At 39.7% G+C, this 18,871-nt stretch overlaps 1 protein-coding gene across 2 annotated transcripts in view; it reads left to right on the top strand.

Moving 5' to 3' along the window:
• Positions 1-18,871, top strand: part of LOC306767307 (uridine-cytidine kinase-like 1) — a 33,490-nt gene that overhangs the window by 850 nt on the left and 13,769 nt on the right. For both annotated transcript variants that reach the window (XM_079255239.1, XM_079255240.1), the window contains exons 2-7: positions 1,719-1,927; positions 7,737-7,843; positions 9,876-10,046; positions 13,357-13,428; positions 17,421-17,610; positions 17,858-17,919. In XM_079255239.1, the coding sequence (XP_079111365.1) occupies positions 1,719-1,927; positions 7,737-7,843; positions 9,876-10,046; positions 13,357-13,428; positions 17,421-17,610; positions 17,858-17,919 (811 nt within the window). The remainder of the gene's footprint in view (positions 1-1,718; positions 1,928-7,736; positions 7,844-9,875; positions 10,047-13,356; positions 13,429-17,420; positions 17,611-17,857; positions 17,920-18,871) is intronic.

The raw sequence follows: 18,871 nt of genomic DNA, 5'->3' as shown, positions 1-18,871 counted from the left end.
GTTAGGAAAAAACAACACAGAAGCTAGACCATCATTCTGCTGTTTTAATGCCCAAGAAGACAAGTAAAAAGATCAATCAAAACTATAAAATGACTAAAACTTCATAATGGATTATTTTTATTTATTTGAAAAAAAAAATCAATTTTAAAATCCAGATTTTTGATTTTTCAATCTGATTTTCCCACCTCTACTAACCAGGCTATGTGTAGTCAGACCTGCAGTACAGTAAAGGGATGTGCCTCCACATCTCCCTCTCTGGAGTATTTAGATTCATGCACATAATGCACACAATAAAGCACCAAAGCAGAAAAAATTAAATGCATATAGCACTTGATCAGTCAGCCAGTTGCAGATTAATGGACAGTAGTAGTATATTACCTGGAAAACATGAGAGTTGCAGGAATTTATTGCAACATGCTGGAACATAAAACAGTACATCACAGTCACAAAGGAAAAAGTGGAAACTAGGTGGATTTCCTGATAATCACTATTTAACTTGTGCACCCTTCGTTTATTGACACATCCTGAACCCTGTATTAATTTTAAGCAGTCTTAAGGAATAATTTTCCAGACTTCTTGGATAAAATTTGAAAGTTTTTCTTTATATTTTGGCAGCATCATGATTCATTAATTGTTTTACTTCTTGTTTGTCATCCTGAAGAGCCAAGTTACAATATTGCTTCTTTGCTCAACCGTCCACTATATGTAGACACAAGACTGTCTTATTCTTTTTGTGCTTCATCGATTTATTGGTCAGCATGAAGTGACTTTAAAACACATTCTTCTGAAAATGGTCAAGTACAATGACTGGACTGAAAATAAGCAAAAAGCGTGTCTATTCCAATTAAAACATTTCTAAAAATCTTCAGAAATACTGGAAAACTATTGCTTTAAAGACAGCTTTAAACTTTTTTGACTGATGGAAAGCAACATCTAAATAAATGAGCCCAATTTGGGAGAAATACTACAACTTCCCAGCCATGTGATGACAGCCTTACTCATGTGAATGGTGGCCCCAACCTGCTTGCTTTATCCTGGGCAGTGGTGTGATTTCCTGGAGAGGACTTGAAAGTTCCCCCTTCCTCCCCCTCAACCACACCGACAGCAAAGATCCCACTGTGGAGAGAAATGGACAGAGAGACATTGAAGTGATATGTTCCCTCTTCTCTCTCTACAGGACAACAGTATATCTGCAGGTGTATCAAATATTCTTAGTGTTATTGAGTCCATTTTAAAACATGGCTGTTTCTACTCCAACTTGATATTTTTAATGAGTAATTTCCCAAAATGTTGCTTTTGACAGGATCAGGTTTTGAAGATTAGTGTCAAACCTGCAGATCTACTGTAATAATTAAAATGCCCTGACTTGAGCATCAGCAGGGGGCCATCAATGAGCTAATAAGGCATCTCTGATGGCAACAATTGTACAAACATTAAGTGGTGGAAGTGTATATTGGCCAGCTAGATCAGCTACTCTACACTAGTGTTTTTCAAGCATATCTATAGTAGGTATTATTGTTTGGGAGCGAGTATATGTTTCCTCCTTTTTGTGAAGAAGTTCTGTGTACAGCACAGTAAATGGAAGCATCAGCCTAAACTTTTATGGACTTTTCCTCTAATGTTTATATGAATTAAACTGAAATATAGTGTATTTCACTGAGTCAGACCTGTAGAAAAGAGTGTTTGTTGATCATTAATGGTCCTGTCTTCAACCCTAGTGGCAGCGGAGATGATTCCCTGGATGGCCTCTCAAATCATGTCCCCCGCTGTCCTTCGACGCCTTCATTGTCGCCACGAAAACGGACCACGAGTCAGTCTAAGACGGAGCCCCCCCTTCTCAGGACCAACAAGAGGACCATTTACACAGCAGGCAGACCACCTTGGTACAATGTCACTGGGACCACTTTCAAAGAGGCCTTTGTCATAGGTAAGAGCACAGGAAAATGAGATACAACTGCAGTTAAATCTTAAATCAGCATCTGATTAAATTACTCCACAAATCCATCAAATCCTACAACAAAGCTACAGTCTGAGGGTGACAAGACTTGCACTGAAAGGGAAAAGCTGACATTGGCTACGGTTACATGATAATTTTTAATTCAGAATTAATAATTCGGAATTAATGTATTCTCCTACAAGTTTACATGAAAATAATAATTCTGAATGGATGTTTACATGAAACACATCCTTACTTAATTCCTCTTTAGAGCCGTGGGTTGGGAAGGGTTCTGATTGGACAAAGGGTGCATGTGACGTATGACGTAAACTGGAAATAAACAATGTTGGCTCCATAGACTGTATATGAAAGATGGACGGAGCTTCCAGTGGTTAAAAGTGAAGCCAATGCAGAAGTGCATAAAACTGCAGTTCTCCGTTCATCCACAAGGGGCTGCAAAACAGAGCAAATCTCCATTGACTCCCATGTTAAAAAGACCAACTTCACAGCAGAAATAAACATGTTTACAGCCTGGTTCAAAAATCCATTTTCTGTTTAATAGGTCAGGTTTACCTTCATGACAACTGTGGGGGGAGTGAATTTTTGTCTAACTCGCCTGTTTGAACATAATTCAATCTTGAAATTTAGCATATTTAGGGGCGTGTCCTTTTGATTGACAGGTACCCAATCTCCCGCTTCAAGTAAGAAGAACGCAGAACAACCGCAGTTTTAGTTTTAGCTACAGGCAGCTCAGAGTTCGCTCGATTCAATCATCCACCATGACGCTCACAGCCCCCCTCTCAGCTCCACCTCTTTGCCCACGAGCATACTACTTCACTTTTTGTAGCAACTGAGAAGAAGAAAGATAGACCACCGAACACGGGAGGTAAAGCAAAATGCGTCATCGGGACAGGACAAGGTAACGAGCATGCTCAGAACGACCAGAATTAACTTATAGCGGAATGAAGGTTTACATGACAGAGGAATTAAATAGATCGGAATTAAAATGCAAATAAACCAGCCACTTACATTGTAATTAAGTTTATTCTGAATAGAAATTAGCATTAGGAATGAAGTGTTTATATGGTTGTTTTTCATCAGTTTAAAGCGAAATTAACTTTTATTCGGAGTTAAAGAGGAATTAAAACTCCCTTGTAAACGCAGCAATTGAGTGACTTCCAACTGAGACTTGGGTAAAAAGTTGTAAATGGGTTCCTACAGGCGTGACGTCGTGCAGAGCCAGGAGAAACTTCATCAGTATAAAGCAACAAAGAATCAGACTGATGTCAGAAAGAAAACTGCAGGAGCTGCTCTATAAAAGTCCAGAGTAAAGTCATCTTTACTCAGATGAGTATTTTCAGCTTTGCCCTCTTCTGGTTAGACAGAAACTGGAAGGGCCTTCCCTCCACACCGTTTCACGCCTCCTGTAAAATGTGCAGGAGGATCAGTGATGATGTGGGGATGCTTCAGCAAGGCTGGAATCAGGTGCTTTGTGATGCTTTAATAAAGTCACACAAAAGATTTTCTAAGCAATGTGGAAACTGGTGGAGAGCATTCCAAAACCCATGAAAGCTGAGAAGTAGCTTTTAACCCTTTTGAAGTCCACAATTTGAAGTTGATGCTAAGTGGATGCTTAAATTTATTCATTTATTTACCTTTATTTAACCAGGAAAGTTCCATTGAGACTAAACACCTCTTATTCTATGGAGTCCTAAAACGGATGTGATGAGAAAAGTCCAGATGTTCACATCGAAGGGGTTTAAAATTCTGAGATTGTGTTTTTTGTTTTTTTTTTTCAATCTGCAATAGTTTCAGACATTCAAACATTTGCTCTCAAGTGCTTCTGAATGTGATTTGAAGCCTTATACACGGTGGTTTATACACGTAAGTATCGTCTTTATGAGCATCCAGGACAGCAGCTGTATGTCTGCCCACTCAGGACTGTTAAAACCTTCATGATGCTCCCGGTTCACTGTGGCTTCACTCTGCAGCAGCACAGTAAAATATCTGTCTCAGGATGAGTCCAGCAGCAGTAAAATGAAGCCAGTGTTTATGTGAGTTTCTGACATTTGTGGAACCACTGTTCCGTGGATAAACCCTTCAGACTGGCATGAGCGGGGATACGTAGAGGGAGAGGTGGACATTACCTTTAGTCGGCAATCTGTTATTATCAATAGCCTGCAGTGACTGGTAACAATTTTACACTTGGCTGTACCTTGGCCCTGGTTTTAAAGGAGCAGCGTGTGCAAGACGAGGGAATAAGGCAGAGCCTGACCGAAGAGGAAAAAGCAACCTGCAGTAAAGGAGAGGCGAAGATGGAGACATGAGTGAAAGTGATGTGAACAAGGAGGTTCTTAGGAGGATGTATGGTGCATTAATGGTAAGAAGAAAGGCAGGGAGGGATGAACAGAAGGAGTATGAGGCTGATGATGAAAAAACATTGTAAAGCCTCAGATACCCGAGGTGGCTGCCATCGTTTCTGTTGTCTGATTTTATTGCTAATAGAAAAGGCAGTTTGATCTGTTGCAACGGGCCAGTCTCCACTGCTGGGTCATACTAAAAATTAGTTGTCTGTGCAAAATCTATAGGACCTCAGTAAATAGGCTTTTTTTTTCTTTTCATACTAGAATTTACAGGTCAGAATATGTGTTTCTGTAATCTTCCCCTCCCAGTATAATCACACACACACAGACGTAAACAGCACTGCAGTGTTTTGTCCTCTGTCTCCCAGTCAGCAGTTTTAAACCGAGATGGTTCTTATCGGAGCAAAAAAACTCATCCCAGCACTTCATCCAGAGTTGTTTATATCACACAAATACCTCCGTAGGCTGTTTCTGCTCCTGTGCTCTCGCATGTGCACGCACACACACACCAACAAACACAGCCTTTCCTGAGAAATGCATCCTGTTTTTCACCTGCGCGCCACCCAACACGGACTGTTGGCTCAGTTCCCGGGATTGTTGTCCTGAAGGATTTCTGTTGTCTTAGACCTGGGGGTGTGGGGGGGTCAAAGAGGTGAGGCAGGGCATCAGATGAACTTTTTATGTCTTTATTTATTTGAGTTGTTTCTGACTCAACTTCAGAGAAAGAATTGGTGTTCATGTTCTGTTTTTCCAGCTCTGGTTGTTGTGAAAACATTTGGCGTCACATAAACATTGTGCACAAATGTGGTCCCAGCTGTAGTGACAATTACCTCGGGTTTACTGGGCAGAGATAGCAGATTGTTTTATTGTAGCAATGTCATGATTATACATTTTCATGATACAGTTATTATCGGATATATAATTGCAATTTGAAAATTATCTTGATGAATGGACATTAGGTTTACAACAATATATAACTATGTGAAATCCCAGGTCTGGAAATTTGCTTTCCATCTTTTGATGCAAACATAATAATAATGTATGAAAATAAAGCCACCAAAAAGTCACATATCGACAAACAAAATCTCTATTTTTAGGGGTACATAACTCGGTCCTACTCGGTAGATTTTCCTTTCATCAGTTTTAAGGATGCACCCTGTTTCAGCTGTAAACCATGTAATTCAAAAGGATTAACAGCTACTTCTCCTCAGCTTTCTATGTACCCCTCCTCCAACAAAGCTGACTCAAAGGAACGAGTCCTTATGCAGGACCTGATAGTGTTACGATCGGCTGCAAAGACCATCATCAACATCAATCTCGTAGTGCTCCACAATCGTGACCAGCTGATCCTGCAAACACTGATCCAAAAACCCCTCAAACAGAGCCTTAAGAGAGTCCTCAACCGACATAACGACCACAACCACTAGCTGCACAGGTCCAGCGGTCCAAACTCACTCCCTCTAACTGCCCACCACACAATACATAACTCAACCCTGGTCTTCAGGGATTAGGGATGGAGACTACTTGCGCACTAAATACCACTAGCGAGACAAACGGGAAACCCGCCGCCCCCCCCCTACGGGCGTGCCCCCGAGACAACCGCTCCAACCATATAACCCCACACTACCAAGCAGAAACAAAAAAATGAAACCCAAAGGGGAGACGCGATCCACTTACAGAGGAGTGAGCCCACAACTAACCAGACTGGCGGCAACTGCACACAGCGAAACAACACACAGCGCGACAGCAGCAACGCCAAAACCAGCGAAAGCGCAACCCCCCCCAAAACATCCCGGACGAGCCCCCAAATGTTACGATCTGCTGCAAAGACCATAACAAAATAAACAAAGAAGAGGAATACGGAATACAAAAAACATATTTATTAACTAAACCTAAATCCAACCCATAACGCCAGGCCCCGAACTCGTGTGGACCGGGCATGCCCTGGAAGAAGCGGATCTTAAATAACCGATTGGAGACCCTGGCCAGCTGTCTCCAATCAGCCATTAACTCCATCTGCAACAAAACACAATTAGAAATAGAACAAGCTAAAAACACACAACGACCCAACAAACCATAGGTCGTCACAATAGGATGTTAGCTCCGATTAATTTGGTTTTTGTGTGGAAGCAGAAATACATGGGAAACCTTGTAGAACTGAGTTGAATACCCCTGCTCTATTTTATTGTGTGTAGATTTTCGGGCTAATTAAATATCATGAACTTTATTCTCAAGAGAGTTTTGCAGGAGGTCATTTCACTCCACCCTTTGCTTCACAACACCTGATAAAATTGTGATGGGTTCAAATTAACAGAAATGATGATGATCGTGTCCAGCTATTGATAAATGAGGAAATGCATAAGTGATCACGATCAAGCTTCTCTCAAAACAGTACATGCAAAAATAACCATGGTATTGCCAGGTAAGGTCGCTCAGTTATTCTCATAACTATTTTAAATCAGCAGTTTCACTTAGGTCAGAGATCCTCAGTCCAGGTCCTCGAGGGCTGGGGTGTCCTGCAGATTTTCCAAGTTACCCCACTGCAACACACCTGATTAAAACTGCTGATATGTTTAGCATACTAAAGAGAGAAATTTGTTGCTTTATTATCCAATCAAATAAGTTAGATTTGAAACCAAAAATGATTTTTGAGCGCAAAAAAAGTGAGAATCAAATTTTTTTGTAGAGATAGAAACAAATTAGGTTCCAATTAAAAATATATAAATATTTGAGAAAGCATACTTCTCCAACTTCAATCAAAACTAATGTTTTCAGTCAAAACTACTGTTTTCTTCAATCAAAACTAATGTTTGTAAGTCAAAAATTATAATCATTGTGCATAAAAATAATTCCTCTTCTCTTTACACTTAACAACATTTGGTTACAAGTTGTAAAGTTTTGTTTGCAAATCAGTCCTCTTTGCTTGCAACTTCTAAAGTTTTGGTTGTGAATTTAGCTGCATTTGATGGACGGGGCCTGCGCTGGTAAATGAGAATTTCTATTGGTTTTATTTAACCTGGCTCCGGCGCCAGCTACGTCTTTTTCTTTTGTTCTCAAAAATCATTTTTGGTTTCAAATCTAACTTATTTGACTGGATAATAAGGAAACAAATTTCTCTCCATAGAAGACACATGCAAAGTTTGCCTCGGTCTGAGTCAGTTGTGTTCCAGCAGAAACAACTAGAAAACACTGCAGGGTACCGCTCCTGAAGGACCAGGATAGAGGATCCCTGCTTCAGGTCTTTGTAGTGATTTGACTTGCTCAAGCTGAGGCCAGTAAGCCACAGAATTAAGGCAGGAAGAAGCTTCAAGAAAAAAAAAAAACGATTTTCTTTTAATTTCTTAAATATTTAAGTTTTGTCTACCGAAAGCAGCGGTTCACATTTGTCTTCATCCGTTGTTAATTGTGCTGTGTCTCTCTCTGTCATGCTCCTTTAGGTCTGTGTGGAGGAAGTGCCTCTGGGAAAACCACAGTTGCCAATAAGATAATTGAGGCGCTGGATGTTCCCTGGGTGGTTCTGCTTTCAATGGACTCCTTCTATAAGGTAGAAAATCCAGCTGACAGCACTCTGTGTGAAGGTGTAATTAACAGTGTGTGGATTTTAACAGTCATGATTAATGATGGCAGCCTCTCTCACTACAGTTATAGTACTAGTAGTAGTATAGAGTCCTTTTCTTTTTCATGCACAAGTTTTCCCACAGAGTTGATGAGATTTTTATTAGAAAAACAGCAAAACATAAATAATGTGACTGATTTTTTTTTAAACTAAATACCGCTTCTCTACCTTCTCTTTGCTGATTTCAGCATATCAGATAAAAGCTGGAGACTATTAACATGTTGAGCACAGTTCATGTCGATAATACGATTGGTCCTCTGAGGCTTGAAGTCGATGATTTCCCTTCTTTTTGCCTTGCTGAAACACTTATTGTTGTCTTCATATGTATGGATTTGGTGCTAGTTGTGTAGACTTTATTTGCATAACAGTAAAATAGGTGGAGAGCAGAAAGAAATCCTCACTTTGATTCTTTGCACTGTTGGATTTTATATATTCTTTACATAGGCTTCAGTAGTTTCCTGTTAGGGCTTTGTGATATCAATATATATATCCTTTGAACGATAGAAAATTTCTTGTTTCATAGAAGACTCTATCATTTATGCCACGGTTATGTGCTTTACTGCAGTATTTTACGCCAAGATGCACTTTACGGCATTCAATTTCTGTCGCATGGATGCAGTTTGGATATAAAAATACCAACGTGGAACCGACAAACAGACTAGCTCACAGTCCCAACAACGAACTCTGATACAACTAACTCATTTTATCACCTGCGCATGAATCGGGATAAAGAATACAGAATAAAGAGTAGAATCAACGAGCAAAAGCGACGTCAAATGTTGGCAAAAGCGCTCATTATAAACTCCAGATGCAAACACTGCAACAGGCATTTACCCATGAAATGTCATACAGTCATAGTTCAGAGAGGAGTAACCAAACCACATAGACCTCTCCACAGAAAATGATTTAAGCTTATTAAAGCTTAAACTTTCTGCGAGCTTCTGTCAGGCTTCAAATAACACTTTCGGATGATGATTTGATCAGTTTAATCAATGTTTTTTTAGAGCTACTGGATGCAAGCAGTGAGTGGAGGAAGTGGCAATGTTTGTAGTATATAAACAGACAAAACACTTTGGTTTAATGTATTGCTTGGTGGTGTTCTGTCGACTGCGGGATCATTTATGTCTGTGAAGATTAAATGTGCCTTGTGTTGAGTCAAAGACAGATTCTTCTATTGTGACAATACAGCATATTGCATTAAACCTTCCCTAGTTTTTGACTATTCCTTCACCGGGAAGTCACAGAGTATAGGCACGTTCACATCAGCCTTTTTGTTTTGAATCTGAGTTTATTTAGCTCAGAAAGTCCGCTTTGTTTGGGGAAATGTGAATGCGCCAAAAGAATTCTGATGTGGATAAAAGAAGCAGACTCAGTCCACTTACAAACGCTGGTCTCGGTCCATTTCAAGCAGACCAACTACAGGAAGTGAACTACAAATAAAAGTCACTTTGACGTAGCTTTGCATTATGGGTAAATACACAGTGACCGCATTAAGAGTCCTCTGCTTTGTATGTTGTTCATACTGCGTCCATTGTTGCAGTGTATTTCTGCAGTATACTTGCACACGACAAGTTTAAAAGTTTTCTTTTTTACGCAGATCTTGTCTTCTCTTTTGCTAAATATTAGTGCAGCGCCACCTTTGGTGGGAATAAGGATATATTATTTTAAAGGTTTGCTTCCTTTGTTCAAAGTTCAGCGTGAACATGATCCCAGTCTGCATGGATATGCTCCTACACAACTGAGCCTAGTCTCCAATCGAACCCAGTCTAGTGGACTATCTTGATGTGAAGGCAATTTAACAGTAATGCACACAGTATGGTATAATTAAGTCATTTAAAATCTTTTATTGGCCTTATGAAATCCATGCTGCTCGCATGTAGCTTGGACCACAGAACACATGTATTTAAAGGGGTATCCCTTCTTTTAATTGTTGGTTTTTCTGCACTTGTTTGTGTCTCAGGTGCTGAATAAAGAAGAGCAGGAGCTGGCTGCTAAAAATGAGTATAACTTTGATCACCCAGATGCTTTTGACTTTGAGCTGCTGATCACCGTCCTTAGAAAGCTGAAGAAGGGGAAAAGCATCAAAGTGCCAGTGTACGACTTCACCTCTCACTGCAGGCGCAAAGAATGGGTAAGATTTTAGACCAGAGATCCTCAATCCTGGTCCTCCGGGGCCGACTTCCTGCAGGCTTTCCAAGTGTCCTTGCTGCAACACACCTGATTCACATCAATGTGTGTTTAGCAGATATGTGCAGAGCTTGTCTGAGTCAGGTGTGTTCCAGCAGGGACACTTGGAAAACCTGCAGGACGCTGGCTCTTGAGGACCAGGATAGAGGATCCCTGACCCAGACACATCCAGCTGTTTGTCTCTGGAGTTCAATAAAACAAACAAAGAAAAACAAAAGTTTTTTTTTTTCTTTCAACCTTTTTTTTCTATTCCAATTTCTTGGGTAAATTCTGGAATCTCATCAGATTGATGTTGATCGGGTAGATTAAATATTTGTCCTTATAAATGTAGTTATTGATGGAGCAAATTAACTTGTTGCAGAGCTGATTAAAATCGGAATTAATAACTTTCTCATAATTCTAAATAAAACCCTGCAGACTCATCCACTTGAACTTATTTAAGGTAGTAAAATCAGTTCAAACCAAACACTAATGTCTTAATAGGATAAAAATTATGGGTGTAGTTACAAATTCCTCCACACTTTTTCAGTTATATTAGTCATTTAAGCTCATGTCTACTGATTTGTGTATAATTAGGACTTAGTTCACAGCACATTAACTCAAGTCAAAAGCCCAAATCTTCTCCCAAATCAGAATCAGTCTTTCAGGGAAGCACTCCGATAACTCCTCACTATTTCTTTATAATGTAATTTCATGGCTGAAAGGCGCAATACCTCATGGGAAAAAATCTCCACTTGTGACTAGAATCATTTTATGGGTCTTTTTGTACTGCAGTGAATGTAATTAAGCTTCACATTCAGAGGGTTGTGATGGTTGCAAGGGCCAACTAGCTGCAGCCTGTATATACTCATTATCAGTGTGTTTCCCTCAGACAAGCGTGAGCAGCTTTCTTACTCGTTCTTTGATGCAACTGGAGGTTGTCCTTCCTCTCTTTCAAGCACCAACACTTAAATGTGTTAAAGAGCCTTTAAATCATCACTTAGCAATCAACCGGGAAATGAACAAATCAATAAACACTCATCTGCTTCTTTAAAACTCTCTTTCGCTCAACATTGCCTCCACGCTTTCGGACTCTCCTTCCTGCTTTGTTTCTCCTCCTCCTTCTCCAAATCAATACTGGGGCATCCAGCCCATTGACTTTTGAATGAGGCTGGTCACGAGGAATAATAGGATTGTGACGTACTCGGCCCCATTTTGTCTTTGGCTGAACTAGTGATTCATTTCTCTTTCAAACACACGTATACGAGCTCTCTCTCCCAGCAGCAAAGCAGGATTCCAGTCAGGTTTAGCGGACGACACTGAACTGGGGCTGATATCTGTAAAAGCAGCTGCATGTTATCATACGGCCGTGCTGTTGGTGTCCGTTATGTGTTCAGTTATTACTATGCACATTGCAGCGACTTTTTATTTTGTATTAAAATGAGATATTTATTTTATTCCAGCATGGTTTTGGACAAGATTTTGTGGCATTTTGCTAAAATTGGCACCAAAAGCAGAAAGTTTTTTTTTTTTTTTTAAATCAATTTCTCCCCTTTTATTAAAACCTACTTGTGTTACACATTGTTGGAAAGGAGTCGCCTTTATAATGAGGGATAACTTGGAAGGGTCGGGAGTGCTGTACATGCTAGAGTGACCAATTTGTAAGGATTAAACAACAAGGAGCCGTGCATTAGACAGTTATAATGCACGACGCAGAGTCTAGAACACCACAGCACACAGCTGAGTTTCTCCACAAAGTACATTACATTTTGAAAATGTACTTTATTTACGTGAATACTGGAGGTATTTTCTTTGCAAATGCTGCATTCATAACTATCAGCACCTGCATTTATCTTTTGATTTGTCCGCAGATTATACCAGAATAAAATCATAATTTCTTCAATTCGTTAAGTTGGTCTGTACTATCAGTCAATCAAACTTTATTTGTAGAGCACTTTCACATACCTCAAAGTAACCAAAGTGCTGTACAGGTCAAATAAAATAAATCAACATTAAAAGCACTAAAATAAAGACAACATAATAGTTAAAAGACTAAATAAGACAGATAAGACCTAGTGCTCCTGTTCTCCAGAGTTAAAAGCCAACATAAAAAGATGAGTTTTCAAAAGAGATTTAAAACCACTTAAAGTCCCAGCAGACCTCACCAAAAGAGGGACATGGTTCCAGAGTTTGGGGGCTACTGCAGAAAAGGCTCTGTCTCCACAAGTCACGAGTCGAGTCCTCGGGATCACTAGAAATATCTGGTCTTCTGATCTAAGAGCTCTGACGGGACAATGATGCTGCAGAAGCTCAGAGAGGTACAGAGGAACCAGACCATTTAAACATTTAAAAGCCAAAAGTAAAACTTTAAAAACTATTCTAAATGAGACAGGCAGCCAGGGAAGAGACTGCAGCACAGGGGTAATGTGCTCACGCAGTCTTTTCCCCATTAACAGGCGGGCAGCTGAGTTCTGCACCAGCTGTAGGCGGTGGAGGAGAGACTGGTTAATCCCAGTGTAGAGTGAGTTGCAGTAGTCCAGTCTGGAGAAAATAAGAGCATGAATGACTCTTTCCAGGTCATCATGAGGAATATAAGGCTTTACTCTACTAAGCCTTAAGTGATAAAACTAGACTGGACTACTGCACTGACCTGCTTATCAAATTTAAATTAAAATCAAAGAAAACCCCAAGATTTTTAATAAAAGGGCTAAAAGAGTCCAAAGAACCTACAGCACTGCTGCATCCAGCCAGCAGTTCTGCAAATTTTCAACACCACGGGATCCAACGGACGTTAACGGGAAATAAATCTGAATATCATCAGCATAGCAGTGAAATGGCACGTCATATTTTTTAAAAATAGACCCCAGAGAAAGTAAATATAGGGAAAAGAGGATGGGACCTAAGATGGAGCCTTGAGGCACCCCATGTTTCAGTGTTGCTTTTAAAGAGAACTGCCCAAGGTGTACTGAAAAGGTCCTGTTTCATAAATAAGACTTAAACCATTTAAGAACTGTACCATTTACACCTACACATGCGTGTAGCGTGTACTATGAATACTATACTATGCTGCGCCGTTCAGATGGACTCTTATCTATCTTTCTAAATATATTTGCCGTAGTATTGCGCGATCATGACGTATATCTTAACTGTGTGAAAGAAGCAGCATCTTTACCAGTACAGACATAAACATAACCGTTACAATCGTAGTAATAATTTTACATATGATATTCTTCTCAGGCAGTGATCCTTGCTTTTAATTTGATCCTTCCTGACAGAAAACGGTGTACGGCGCTAATGTGGTCATCTTTGAGGGCATCTTGGCCTTCGCTAACAAGGAGCTGTTAAAGGTAAGAAAAATCTTTTATTCTATTTGTCTTGTTTATTTGTAAAGTTTTAACTCCAGCCCGTGCTGTAGGACAGAACTGAATGGAAAGATGCTAGCGATGCTGTGCTGCACCTGATCATTGTTTCTGTCAGCTCACAACACAAGTTTAATGTGAATTATCTGAGATTAAATGGCTGACGCTGCTGATCATTGCTTGTATTTGCAGTTGATTACATATTAAATATTACTCAGTCAGTGATCCATAATTATTGACTGCTGGATAAGTAAACTGACCTCTAGTTTATTTAGCATATTTATTTAATTTACTTTGTGTCATGGTAAAACAAATGAATAGTTGGGGTTCTGTCAGTATTAAAATGTTAATTAACTTTTATTGTTGTGTGGATAATTATGGCCTGTTAGAACCACTGTGTAGTTCAGCAATTTACATCAGAAGGAGCGTCGATAAACAGCGTGGCGTTAACGGTAATGAACAGATTATGACTGGATTGTTTTACTTATTTATTTGGCATAAATGATTCTTCACTTGGACTGGACTGCTTGAAACCAATACATAACCCTGCACACAAACAAACGTGTCTGTTTTCTACACATTAATTATTTAAAAAGTGGTCTTTTTCAACAGATTCTTGATATTCTTGTTCAGATATTTTGCGTTTAAGCTACTTTTTTTTTCCTGAAAGGTTTTTTTTTTTTTTTTATTACTTTCTTGACCTTCATGTTTTCATAAATCCCAATTTATGTTAAGTTTGTTTATTCTCACTGTAGTGTCCCCTATATTAGACGATATTAGTATGGCCGCCGCTCTCAGGCTTTGGTTGGGATACATATGCATAGACTCTTTCTGCGTCCTGGTGAACATCTGTGGCAGCTGGCGTAACCTCAGGGGAACAGCGATGTACCAGAAGCTATATGTCACAGCTGTTTCCCTCCTGGGGCTGCAGATAGATGATTTCTGGACTGAAGGGCAAATTCCTCAGATTTTCTTGTGTTTTTTGTTTTAAGGTTCTTGCTGGGGAAAAAGGGATTTCCCTTTAGTTAGATTGATTGTGTTTCTTCTAGGCTTATTTCTTTTCCCTCTAGTTGGCCATTAATTATTAATTCTGATGTAATTTGTGGATTCATATCAATCATTGCATTATTTCACTTTATAGTCATTAAAATAAAGAGCAGAGTGATGTATTTACTATTAATTTAAAAAAAAAAAAAAATCTTGTACTTCATCGTACTTCATCTAAACAAATGTGTTGGTTAAACTGTTTTTTTTTTATCAATCAATACCAATTTATTTGTTAAAGTAATTAAAATGCTACGTTTTGCCTCCAAAGCTGCTGTTTTACACCCACTACTGTAAAAAAGGATTAAATAAACTTTAAGATGCTTCTTTTTTATATGAAGATTCTTTTGGGTTTAAGAGGAAATCCAGAAGAATAAAAGGAGGATGTTCTTTTTGGCAAATAAGTCTTGGTGCGATGCATCATTCTGTCCTTCCTCTTGGCGTTTGTGTGCGCTGGACCGTGGCGATAGGGCGGGCAGTCCTCCCCTGGGACCCATCTGCGTTGCCGATTACCCTCTGAGTCAGTTTATTACAGCCAATGTCTCCGGGGATTAATTGTATTTTGTGTTCGTCTTTGTAACTCGATTCAATTGCAGCTGCAGATTTGTGCGGCTAATAAAGAGCTCTGTGTCGAGACGGAGCGGAAAACCGTAGGAGTGTATACGATGCGGTGGTTTGGTAATATGAAAGAAAACACAGAGCCAGGTTTCCAGCCAATGTTTGTCTTGTTTTTTACTGAGTTGGTTGTTGAAAGTTTAGGATTTGCCGTTTGTTTTTTATTTACTGGTGAAGCTTTGCTCTAACCCACACTTATGGTCGGCTGACTTGGTGGGGAAGGGAGCTGTGGCTCGTCTGTGTTGGAAGGAGTCAGCTGAGGTGATTAGGATGCTACCTTGGTTCCTACCTTTGGAGACTTTTGTAGGCTAGTCTAACTGGGAGAAGACCCTGGAGTACAGCCACAATAGGGATCTATATCACTTCTGGGAACACTTTGGGGTCCCCGGAAGGAGCTGGAGAGGTTTGGGTTTTTGACCTTTGACCTGAGATAAGTGGATCTCTGGATCTCTTCTCATGTGAAATTTTAATCATCATAAATGACAGATGCATCTGATCCCTTTTAAATGAGATAAAGAGAGAAGTTGGGAGGTGGTCCAAACTCGAATGAGTTCCAGAAAATGTTCACAGTATTTCACCATCATGTGACACCTTTAAACGTGCAACAATGTGGGCTGCAAAGTCACTGTTACACGTCAAAGTAGTCATTCATGAGCCATTTGGAAGCAACAAATTTCCACAGCTCTGTTTCCTCCCACCAGTACCTCCATCAAATAATTACTTTCATTATTTACCCATCATTTACATGATTAACAAATTATATAAAATGAACATAATATCTAATTTGCTGACCTGCAGATGAGAATATTTTTGATTAAAAAGTGTCAGTGTGTGGTTTGGGCACATTTGTTGTCGTCATGGCATCGGAAGAGGACTTGTCCTCTGCGGGAGGACGTCAGAAAAAGATCTGAAGCTGCAGTCTTGTTCTTTAACCTTCCGGTAACGGTCCACTTTTTATTCACCTCTTGCAGGCTGACAGTCATGCTTATCCAGCAACATCTTTTGGTCGGTCAGTTTTTTTGTTTTTTTTTTTAACCTGCCTTCAGATTTACAGCAAACTGACTCCACCAGCTTGCCGTGTACGTGAGTTATATCTGTCCCCGAGCCGCCAGCCTTGGGTAAATCACTCATAAACCTTCAGTCTCAGAGTGGTCAGTAGTTCTTTTCAGTCAACCGGGTTGCTGCTTCTTCAGCGATGCACGTTTGTTGTTATGGATCAGCTTTTCTCTTCTTTTTCCTCCATTGTGTTGCTGAATCGGATTTAATGGATGGATCTCAGTGGAAGGATGTGAAGCTGAGTTTCCGTTCAGTGACAACGACAACTGATGTTTCTCTACATACTACAACACATCATAAACATCTGGACAGTTTCTTCCCCTTACATGCTTCATCAGCCTTTTAACTTAATAAGACTGGAAACTGGGCAGGATTTCTTTATGTAAATTTTTGTACCATGAGAATCTTTTTTTTTTTTTCTTCTTTTTTAAATTATTTTAAATTGTTTATATGACCAGAATCATAATCTTTATCGTGTAATTACAGCTTGTTGGGTTTAGTTGAGTGGTGGAAGGAAGCGGTGGAAACTCCAATTCTTGTCAGATTGGAGTTTATTCTACGGCACGCTGACAACAGCCAGTCACTCAAAGTGCTGCTCAAGTTTTAAAAACTTCTATACAAAACACCACAACAGTAAGTCACAACACATAAAGACATCAAATCACACCAGAAAGACATAAACCGCATAAAATAACGCTTAAGAATAATAAGATTACTTGCTGTGAATGACCAACTCGACTAGGATTTAAAGGTGAAAAGTGAAACAGCAGCAGAGACAGACTGAATATTTCTCACATGTAGCTGCAGCCGGTTCCAGTTTCAGGGACAGAAAAGTCTCCACACACCCCCCCCCCCCCCCCCCCCCCCCCCCCTCCAAGAGGTGCATCATGAACCTCCCGCAGTGGCTGAAGACGACCTCAGAGCTCTAGTTGGAGCATGTTTGATGAGAAGCCAACCCAAACAGCGTCTTGTAATTTATTAATAAAGTTTCATAATGGATCCTAAAGTTAATGGGAAGCCGGTGATGGGAGTGATGTGGTTCCAGAATCCCTTTCCCATCATCAGCTGCGTTTACTGTAAGATGGATTTGGTGAAGGGAGGATTTACTGATGGCATTAAAAAGGGACGGCAGTCATCAGGACACATCAGGTGACGGCCATCTTGTCACCTGCTGCATCAGTCGTAAAGCGACGGCTCACCTTACTGCTGTACCATAAAACTGGACATGCTTGGATTAATTCTCCCTTTCTTGTCCTTTTTGCTAGCTTCTGGACATGAAGGTGTTTGTAGATACAGATTCAGACATCCGCCTGATACGGAGGCTGAAGAGGGACATCTCGCAACGTGGACGGGACATCAGCGGCATCATCAAACAGTACAATAAGTTTGTAAAACCAGCGTTTGAACAGTACATTGAGCCCACAGTGCAGGTTGCTGACATCGTGGTTCCCAGAGGTCAGTTGTACTACAAAACAGAAGTACTTCTCAAAGTTGAAATACTTTACCTGATGTTTGGTACGGCTGGTTTCAACTTTACACACATTTATAACGCTGCTTTTCACAGAGACGTTAATGTTTTAAATTCTGCTGTTTTATGTGTCTTTATAGCAAAGTAAGGTGCTCTTATTTTAGGTAAAAGGCATGACCTAACACATTTTATTGCAAAATTGGTTTTAAATTTTATTTTGTGTGTTTCTTGTAGGTGGAGAGAACTTTGTAGCTTTGGATTTGATTGTTCAGCATGTCCACAGCCAGCTGGAGAAGGTAAGGATTCCCAATAAGTCCTCAGCTTGTTTGTCTTGTTTTCTTCTTTTTTAATGACTCAACCGAAAGTTTAGCTTATCTATAGTCAATTTCGATATTATTTATATTTCAACACTTCTTTTTTTCCCTTTACTGAGAAGTGCTCCCTCAGCTTTAAGTTCTGAAATGAGAATTGTATTTATTTCTCCATATTCTGCACTTCCCACCAGAATAACTGGAAATGTTCTAATGAAGAAGCTTTGTTATCAAAATGAGACTTGAATTTTTACCTTGAGGTGCGGAGGTTTCATTGATCAGCTGTGAATTCATGATAATGCATGCACTAAAATGCTGATTGTACCTAAAGTAGGACAAAAATGCCCTTTATACGTTTTTCCAGCAATGCACTGTTGATTTTAAGTGGCATAAGTGTGGGCTGCTCGCTGAAGTGTGGTGTGGACATGTGTGAACATGTCCAGTTGGACAAACGAGGTCAGTTTATCTGGATTTACTACCTCTTAAGTTAATTCATGGATAAGTAGGATTGCAAAACAAGTTTGTGTAAACATCCAAGAGACCTTTCATCAGTGTACCGTGTCAGGTCAGGTAGACGAGGAGGGCGGCTGGGTTACATCCTGCCGTCACTCACACTGGAAGTGGAACAAATTCTTTAACACTTTGAAATGCTTGTAGTGCTTGAACAATGTAGTACTGACTATTTATTCTCATATTTCCAGTCTGAAACTGATTAGAACTTAAATCTTCAACATATATTAGGGGTGTAACGGTACACAGAAATCATGGTTTGGTACTTTTTCATAAAGAAAAACGTAACAGAAATTGGCTTATAGTAAATTCTCCGATAAAAGATTATTAAATAAATAAAAGTATGGCATTAATAGAGATATGCCCGTCGTGTTTTGATGAACAGTTTCCATATAGTTTCCATACAAGAGAAAAATGAAGAGGATTC

This window comes from Telmatherina bonti, assembly GCF_933228915.1.
Source record: "Telmatherina bonti genome assembly, chromosome: 16".
Taxonomy (NCBI): domain Eukaryota; kingdom Metazoa; phylum Chordata; class Actinopteri; order Atheriniformes; family Telmatherinidae; genus Telmatherina; species Telmatherina bonti.
Note: the sequence above shows the minus strand (reverse complement) of the source record. Positions and strands in the feature narration are given on the sequence as shown.